Here is a 9,289-nt window from a genome sequence, read left to right as displayed (position 1 = left end):
CCTTGAGCCACTGCAGATCTCTGGGTTGTGGCACTGAGCCCTCTCTGCCACAGTGTGGTGGCTTTGGTGGCCTCAGATCATATTTTATCCATCTGAGGTCCCTCGTGGAAGCAGAGCCATCAGTCACCCAGCCCAGGCGACCTTTAAATGGGACCAGAGTGTAGAGATGGAGAGAAAGTGCAATTAGCAAATCAAGTGGCAAACGCTGCAGAGTTATAAATACTATAATTGAGCTGTGCCTGCTGCTCCCATGCACTTTCCTAAATACCCATAATAGACTGTAAATTGCTATAAATAAACAGGCTGGGAAATAAAATCCATTTTTGCTGGAGTTGATTCCATTTGTGATTTCACTCTTGTCATTTTCTTTTCTTTTTTTTCTCTTTAGTCTTGTGGGAATATCTACAAAGGCCTTTCCCAGACTGGAGCCTGGGGCTGTTTTGATGAGTTTAACAGGATCTCAGTCGAGGTCCTTTCTGTGGTTGCTGTGCAGGTAAGTGGAGAAAAGCTTGTGAATAAATACAAACCAGGCAGAGCCAAGCTGCAGCCTTCAGAGTGAGGGCAAATATGGACATCGAGTGCTGCCAGTCTCAGTCTGTGTGTGGGCAGTGAGGGATTATACCCTAAGAGCAATCAGGAGCATCACAGCCCTGGTGAAATGCAGCAGTGAAGTGCCACTAAGTTTTGTGATTTCGTTTCTTCACCCTCTTACTGCATTTGTGTTGAGACAAATCTTTGCAGCTTCTTCTCCCAAGTCACAACTTCATAGTATATGTTCATATGTTAAGGGCTGGAATGGAGCTCAGAGATGATCCAGCCCCAACCCCTGCCCTGGGCAGGGACACCTCCCACCAGAGCAGGTTGCTCAAGGCTCATCCAACCTGGCTGTGAACACTGCCAGGGTTGGGGCAGCCACAGCCTCCCTGGGCAACCTGGGACAATGTCTCACCACCCTCACAGGGAAAACTTCTGCCTAAGATCTAACCTAAATTTCCCCTCTTACAATTTTTCCCCATTGCACCATGTCCTGTCCCTGCAGCTCCTAACCCAGAGTCCCTGTGCAGCTTCCCTGGAGCCCCTTCAACTCCTGGCAGGTGCTCTGAGGTCCCTTGTGGCTGTCCCTGAAATCTGGGAAGTGCAGGTCTGACCACAGGGCAGCAGGGTGAGAGCAAGGCCCTGCCAGTGCTTCTGGTCTGTGCTTTGAAGGGGAGCTGGGTCTGGGTGTTGTCCGGATACTAAATCTCCAGGGAATCCTCGGAAAATGCCAGTTAAATCAACTGCCAGAGGAGCTGGAGTAGCAGCTGGGTGCTCAGACCCCAGTGCAGACAGCTCCCACATGGGCAGGACTGAAGGTTTTGAGCTTTGGGGACTTCATTGCTGAAAATCGAGCTACCAAAGTATCTAAGTTCTTCTGGACCCAAGAGTCAGCTGTGTGCAGGTTTTGGGGTGTGAATTCTGCCTAGACTCTCTCTGGGGCTTGGCATTGCAGAGAGAAGGATCTGGAGCCCAGAAGTTTCTACACTTCTGTAAATGTTTTGGTCAAAGGAGTTGTTCTGAAGCCCTCCATGAACTCCTCACTCTTCTCATCTCTTGTTCACTCATCACTGTACCCTCCGTGACAGCCCAGAGAAGTCCCAGGCGGGTCCAGCCGTTGCTGTGTCGTTCCCTCTCCATTTCTCTTCCGTCAGGTTCTAGTTTAAAGTTGTCATTGAAAAAAGTCTTTGAGGATCTTAAAATAAAAAGGGAAGCTGAACAAAAGGAGCTCAGATATGACTCAACTGCTAATGATTCCCTGGCTCCTGGCTGGAGCAGCTGAGGCAGCGGCAGGGCTGTCATTCCATCATCCTCTCCTGGCTGCTGTTAGGAACGTAACCATGGCAATGGTTAATTGGCTGTCGTAGTCACGCAGCTCATGTTGATGTGGGGCCTCGCAGAGAAACTCCATTAATTGCTTTACTTTGAGATGGCAAACAGGAGTGAGGTTAGAGCAGTGAACAGAGATCCCTCCCTTGCTGAAGTGCTGTTTGCAAGGAGGTAGGGCTGGTTGTACAGAACTTGTTCTCTTGGGAAAGTGAGGAATGAGGGGATCTGGCTGTAAGGAACCTGTTCCTTTGGGAAGGTGGTGAATGAGGTGATCTGGCTGTGATGGACTCACTCCCATTGGAAGGAGGAGAATGAGGTGATCTGGCTGTAAGGAACTTGTTCCCTTGGGAAAGTGAGGAATGAGGGAATCTGGCTGTGATGGACTCATTCCCATTGGAAGGAGGGGAATGAGGTGATCTGGCTTGTAAGAAACTTGTTCCTTTGGGAAGGTGGTGAATGAGAAGAACAAAGCTGCAGTCAGGCCAATAGTAGTGGGTGAAAGTGTCAGGAGAGGTGTTCCAGCTTCTGCCCTGTGAGTTTGGCTTAAAATTAAGCCTCTGATATCCCCAAAGCCTTTAAAAGCAATATCAAGGGATCCATTTGCAGTTGAGCTGAGCCCAAGTTTCCTGGGGAATGCAACTCCTTTTCTAGGCCTGCTCAAGGAACAGAGCAGGCACACGAAGGTTTGGGCTGTGATGAAGAGCAGGGTATGGGGGGGGGCAAAGGAGGGTGGAGGGAATCAGGGACCTGTGTTGTGGGAGACTCCTGAGGCTGCATTTGGAGTTGGCTGTGCTGTGCTCTGCACCATCTCTGGTGTGTGGCCTCACCTGGGCTGGGAAGCTGAAGAGATGATTTAGCCTTTGATGTTGTATTTGCTGTAAGATGTACTGAAAAGTGTTCCCCAGGTGATGTCAAAAACTGAGATGAGATTCAGGCAGCTTTGGGGCCATTTCCTTCTCCCTTCACCCATGTCCATCACTGTCTTACAGAGCAAACACTTGCAGCTCCTTTCCAGTTTGACTGCACAGTCTCTTCATCTCTTTTCTGCTTTGTCAGAGTTGGGTTGTGATGGGAGATTGATACTGACACACAAATTTACTCCAGACAGTCTGTAAAGCTTTATATTGTCAGAAAAATCCCAAACCAGTGTAGTGACAAGCCCCAGCCATCATGGGCCAAGGGCAAGGATGGCAGCACTGCTGTCTGTGTGGTTTCACAGCTGGACACCAGCACTAAGCACTGTCTTGGTCCCTAGGTGAAGAGTGTGCAGGATGCAATAAGGGAGAAGAAGAAATCCTTCAATTTTCTTGGAGAAGACATCAACTTAGTCCCCTCAGTAGGCATTTTCATCACCATGAACCCTGGTTATGCAGGACGAACGGAGCTACCCGAGAACTTAAAAGCTCTTTTCAGGTGAGTCAAGGGCAAGTTTGTGACCTGTGTTATAAAAATGGTAGAAATTGTCTTTTGGAACATCCAGGTTTGGCTTGGGACATTCATTTGAGACATTGGGACAGCCCATTTTCTTGGAACATTCATGTGCATTGGGGATTCAGTTTCAGCCTTGTGCACCAAGCCTGGACCAGGGAATACAGAGTAAGGGCAAAGGAGCTGTCTCTTGCTGTGGGAAAGGCACTGTGTGACCTGACTCACAGGAGAATACCTGGAAGATAAAGCTGCCCTTAAGATTTGTGGTCAGAAACACTTGCTCTGCAGCCTTTCCATGCCTGTCTCCTCAGGCCCTGTGCCATGGTTGTGCCAGACTTTGAGCTGATCTGCGAGATCATGTTGGTGGCTGAGGGGTTCATCGAGGCCCGGGCGCTGGCCAGGAAGTTCATCACTCTCTACCAACTCTGCAAAGAGCTCCTGTCCAAGCAGGTGAGCTCTCTGCTGTGCCTGGGCTGCACACTGAAGCCTGTGGGTCCCCCAAATGAGGAACGTGGCACTCAGTCATGCACCTCCATGGTTAAAGCTTCACAGCCTTCATCTACTGACTGCACGTGTGGCAGCTGCTGGGAGAGGAGGAGGTTTGTGATCAGCAGTTCAATCTGCTTTCCTGGAGGATTTGCAGGTCCAAAAGTACTTGGTCAGCTGCATTTAGTGGGAGAGACTTTTCAAAGGGCTCCAGTGCTGCCATGGTTGGGGTGGTGTTCAGTGACCCTTTGCTTTCCAGGCCTGTAGTTGTTTCTGCTGCCTGCAAGGGGTTTGTGAAGACTGTCCTGAGTTCCCGACAGATAACAGATCTGGATGGACTTCCATTGCTGACTGCTCTGGCAGTTGGGAGCTGCTGGTTTTTAGCCCTGCATGGTGGTACTGTCTAGGCGTAAATTCTTCCCTCTCTTCTCTTTTCCCCTTCCTTTTCCCACACAGGACCACTACGACTGGGGTTTGCGTGCAATCAAGTCAGTGCTGGTCGTTGCAGGCTCCCTCAAGCGCGCCGACCCAGAGCGACCTGAAGAGCAGGTCCTCATGCGCTCCCTGAGGGACTTCAATGTCCCCAAGGTCGTGACAGATGACCTGCCAGTGTTTCTGGGGCTGATTGGGGACCTGTTCCCTGCCCTGGATGTGCCTCGGAAGCGGGACCTGGGTTTCGAGGCGGTAGTGCGACAGGCTGTGCTGGAGCTGCAGCTGCAGCCTGAGGACAACTTTGTGCTCAAAGTAAGTGATCTTCTGCCCTCCTACACCACAATCAGTTGGGTTTTCTCAACCATCTTTGCTTCTGCAAAGAGGACTCTGCACAATCACAGAATGTCAGACTGGTTTGGGTTGGAAGGACCTTAAAGACCTTCCAGTTCCAACCCCCTGCCATGGGCAGAGTCACCTTCCACCAGACCAGGTTGTGTAGATCTAAACTGCAGTTTGCCATCTTTGTCTAAGCTCTAGGAGTGTGTTTCCCCAGGTGGTGCAGCTGGAGGAGCTGCTGACAGTCAGGCACTCTGTGTTCGTGGTGGGGAACGCAGGGACAGGCAAGTCACAGGTGCTGAAGTCCCTGCACAAGACTTATCAGATAATGAAGCGCCGACCTGTGTGGACAGACCTCAACCCCAAGGCAGTCACCAATGATGAGCTGTTTGGCATCATTAACCCAGCAACAAGAGAATGGAAAGATGGTAAGTGGCTCCAATTCTTCTTTTCAATGCCGAGACCTCTGTGTGGTGTGGATGCACAGGACTGGGAGAGGGACACTTCCCTCCCCACTGCTGTCGTGGTGTACATGAGGGAAACACTGATGCTCTGAGACAGGAGCTATTCCTGACACTAATGGTGTTGGAGTGACTGCCAAGGCATGTGGGCAACATGTAAGGCATGGAGTCAAGGCAGAGCCACTGAAGTGGGTTTTGACCCAATCTCAGACTCAGGTACCTGTGTCAGGCTCTGCATCTGTTATGCATGAGCTTTGTCTTCAGCCGCAGAATGCCTCAGGCCATTCCTGACCTGGCTCACAAGGGAATAGCTTGTCCTGGAGGAAGAAAAGAGTGCTTGTCACAATTCACCAGCAAAGAGGCTGGTTTTCATACTTGCCTGGCATTCCTTAGTGCAGACTAGCCTCTCCCTAGGTAGCTCCTCGTGTGGAGGAATGCAGTGGCTCTGTGGAGCTCCATTTGCCCTGCAGTGCTGCTGCTCTCTTCCCAGCTTCTTGCTCTTCTTAACATTCATTATTTACTCCCCTTGAGACACTGTATTCTCTCTGTCTCCTTGATTTCCCTGACATTTTGTTCTGTCACTCAATGTCAGCCTGTGCTTGTTCTCCCCTCAATCTCACTGAAGCCATGACCCAGCGTTTAATGCATCTTGATTTCCATGATAGACTTCAAGCTACAAAAAAACCCATTTATAAGAATTTCTAAGGCATACTCAGATGGTTTTCTCTACATTGTGCTTGTTTTTGTCCCTGAGTAGCTGCTCTTCATTTTCCTTATCCCTTATGGTTCACAGTGGGAATGAAGCTTGTGTAGGTCCAAAGTCATTTTCAGTGTTAGGAGCTGATAATGGGTTTTCTCTTTAAAGTAGGTATCATGATATAGTAATATTTATGTACAGATGCAAAGAGTTATGAATGTTTAAGAGGAAAACATAATTTTTAGCAAGTTGCTAGAAAAAAGCTGTGACAATTTCAGTGTCCATCAGCATATTCCTGTCACCTTCCCAGGGCTGTTTTCATCGATCATGAGAGAACTGGCCAACATGACACATGATGGGCCCAAGTGGATGGTGCTAGATGGAGATATTGATCCGATGTGGATTGAGTCTCTTAATACTGTGATGGATGATAATAAGGTAATGAATATCAGGTAAGGAAGCAGATATTCCTTGTCAGGTGTGATTCAGCCTGGGAGAAATGCAGATGCTGAAATAACACCTCCTGCAATAATGCAATTGTGTTTCTTCAGACGTAGCAAACAGTATTGTCTAAAGGAAATGATGCATGAGGGAAATAGCTCAGAGCTTGTTTTCATTGGAATTTCCCTTTTCTGGAGAGTCAGACTCATGAGGAATCACAATTGTCCTGATCATAACTTCAGGCCCTTGAAAAACAGAGTAGGGTTATAATTCCACACCTTTTGCCCACCCTGAGATAGAGCTGTGGGTTGTGGGAGACAGAAGGATCATTCCACTGCCTCTTAAAAATCATATCATAGAATCACAGACAGGTTTGGGTTGGAAGTACCTTAGAGATCATCTAGTTCAAACCCTCTGCCATGGGCAGGAACACCCCACCAGCCCAGGTTGCTCCAAGCCCTGTCCAGCCTGGCCTGGAACACTCCCAGGGATGGAGCAGCCACAGCGTCTCTGGGCAACCTGTGCCAGTGCCTCAGCACCTCACAGGGAACAATTCCTTCCCCATATCCCATCTGTCTCTGCCCTCCGGCAGTGGGAGGCCTTTCCCCTCGTCCTGTCCCTCCAGGCCCTTGCCCAAGTCGCTCTGCAGCTCTCTTGGAGCCCCTTTAGGCACTGGAAGGCTGCAATAAGGTCACCCAGGAGCCTTCTCCAGGCTGAACAATCCCAATACTCTCCCAGCCTTTCCCCGTAGAGAAGTGCTCCATCCCTCTAACCATGTTGGAGCCTCCTCTGGACTGGCTCCCACAGCTCCATGTCCTTCCTGTGCTGGGTATCCAGAGCTGGAGGCAGCACTGCAGGTGAGGTCTCAGCAGAGCAGATCAGAGGGGCAGAATCCCCTCCCTGGGCACACTGTGGGAATGATCCCTTTGCCCAGCCAACCTGGGCTGAGCAGCCAAGCTCTGAAGTGCCAAGTGCTGAATGCTCCTTATTCCTGTTCCCTGGGGAGCTTTAGCCTGTTTGTCTGTCTGCCACCTGCAGGTGCTGACCCTGGCCAGCAATGAGAGGATCCTCCTGAACCCAACAATGAGGTTGGTGTTTGAGATCAGCCACTTGCGCACAGCCACTCCAGCGACCGTGTCCAGAGCAGGTGAGTCCTGGCCTGAGCTTCACCCTGGGGCAGATGGGATCTGGTGCCCTTAACAAGTCTTTTGTTTCCCATCTTGGTCCCTCTTGAAAGTTCCTAGCCTGGGAGCACAGCTCCCTTGGTGGGCAGGGAAGGTTCCTGGAGCACATGGACACGCTGAGGATCCTGACCCAGATCCACATGGGGAGCTGTAATCATCTTAGGGATGTGCCTGGAGTGCTCCAACTGCTGCTGTGTGGTCATGGCTGAGGGGAGCACTCCTGCCCAGCTCTGGATGGGCTTCATGAGGAGAGGGCCAGTTTAAGCTGTAGAGCTCCTGATCTTTCAGAGAAGTACATGGGAGAAGGGAATGAAGGTGTTCCCTAGTGTCTGAAGCCCAAAGCAGTGAGACAGGCAACACCATGTTCTAAATTTGGGGTGGAGTCAGAAAAGTGTCCTGGTTTCCTGAGTTCACTGTTAATGTTTATCCTCCACAGTGGGGCAGGAATGGGGCACCAGGTGTATTTAGTTGTATGAAAGGTGCTGAGAACTTTTGGTGGAGAAAAGGAATAATCTCTGCTGTGTCCTCATTGTATGTGCTCTGTTCCCCTGGACCTAAAGGGATCCTGTACATCAACCCGTCGGATCTGGGCTGGAATCCTCCAGTGAGCAGCTGGATTGACAGGAGAGAGGTCCAGTCTGAAAGAGCCAACCTGACCATTTTGTTTGATAAGTACCTGCCAGTCTGCCTGGACACCCTCAGAACAAGGTACCACCTGAACCCTGGTTATGTCTCCACCAGTGAGGGCAGGGGGCACTCACCACTTCCCAGAGCAGCTGTTCTGGGGCTGTGCTCCATGTGGCATGAGTGGCCAGTGTCCTCCTTGTCCATGGGAGCACTGAGCACCATTGGCTTCAGCTCAGAGAAACAGTGGGGTGAGGGAAGGTGACATTCCTGCCCATCCTTGGTTGGGCAGATCTAGTTCTCATTGGATACTGATCTTGTATAAGTTTGGTATCTCTTGGAAAGTAAATCCAGGAGATCCTAAAGAGAAAGTCTTTCCAGTCTCCTGACACATCAGGCCAGACCTGAGTTTGCTCCACAAGTGATGTTTCAGAAGAGCAGATTTCAGACCACTGCTGAAGGGAAGTTTTCCATATGCATCACAGAAGAAGAGTAGATCCTCTTTTATCCTCTCCCCATTTCTTTTCCTGCCCCTTCTTTTCCTGCAGCTGTGGCTGCCTCAACCCTGGGAGTGTTCCAGGCCAAGCTGGATGGGGCTTGGAGCAACCTGGGCTAGTGGAAGATGTCCCTGCTCATGGCAAGGGGTTGGGCTAGATGGTCTTTAACAGGTCCCTTCCACCCTGAAGCATTCCCTTTGTTGATGGCATGGTTCTCCCACCCTCTGCTCCCTTCCCATAGTCCACTGCCACTAAAGTCAGTGTCCGAGTGAGTGGGAGCTGTCAGTCCCAAGGTGTCAGAAGGAACTGCTCCTTCAGAGTGGGAGCTGGGAATCTTGCTGGAGAGCTGTTCACAGGGTGCCCCAGCTGCTGCAGCTGTTGGCAGCAGAGTCCATGGACACCTCCTGCTCTTTGTGCTGCACATGGTGTCAGGGCATGAAATCCCCAGGATTAGGTGCAGCAGCCCTGAGCAGAGTACTTTGCTAGCTTGCTTAATTCAGAGATTGTAGAACCAACCTTTCAAATAGCTGTAATTACTTCATGGAGGACTTCAGTGCTGCTACAATATTAGCTTGCAGTTCTGTAAGTGTAGCTTAAATGAATGTAAAATGGCAGGATGAAAGGGTTTATTTTATTACTCCTCTATTTGACCGTGTTTGAACTCCTCATGTTCCCAGGAAATCATTGCCTTCAGCAACTCTTCCACTTTACTTCTTTCGAGAGGATCAAAGTTTTAACTGCTCAAAACTTCTGATGACTGTTATTATGTGTGTGTGTGCCAGTGCCAGTGGGGCCAGGGAGGGTGGCTGTGCTCCTGACTGCTGTGGCAGGGAGTGACAC

At 50.2% G+C, this 9,289-nt stretch overlaps 1 protein-coding gene across 1 annotated transcript in view; it reads left to right on the top strand.

The window, feature by feature from the left end:
• LOC103801403 (dynein heavy chain 9, axonemal-like) overlaps positions 1 to 9,289 on the top strand; it is a gene marked incomplete at both ends in the record, with an annotated part of 73,826 nt that overhangs the window by 14,768 nt on the left and 49,769 nt on the right. Inside the window, 8 exons of the mRNA XM_009073816.1 lie at positions 389 to 493; positions 3,119 to 3,276; positions 3,603 to 3,741; positions 4,234 to 4,521; positions 4,763 to 4,973; positions 6,014 to 6,141; positions 7,183 to 7,291; positions 7,889 to 8,036. Of these exons, the coding sequence (XP_009072064.1) occupies positions 389 to 493; positions 3,119 to 3,276; positions 3,603 to 3,741; positions 4,234 to 4,521; positions 4,763 to 4,973; positions 6,014 to 6,141; positions 7,183 to 7,291; positions 7,889 to 8,036 (1,286 nt within the window). The remainder of the gene's footprint in view (positions 1 to 388; positions 494 to 3,118; positions 3,277 to 3,602; positions 3,742 to 4,233; positions 4,522 to 4,762; positions 4,974 to 6,013; positions 6,142 to 7,182; positions 7,292 to 7,888; positions 8,037 to 9,289) is intronic.

This window comes from Acanthisitta chloris, unplaced genomic scaffold, assembly GCF_000695815.1.
Source record: "Acanthisitta chloris isolate BGI_N310 unplaced genomic scaffold, ASM69581v1 scaffold84, whole genome shotgun sequence".
Taxonomy (NCBI): Eukaryota; Metazoa; Chordata; class Aves; order Passeriformes; family Acanthisittidae; genus Acanthisitta; species Acanthisitta chloris.
This window is presented reverse-complemented; position numbering and strand designations above follow the sequence as displayed.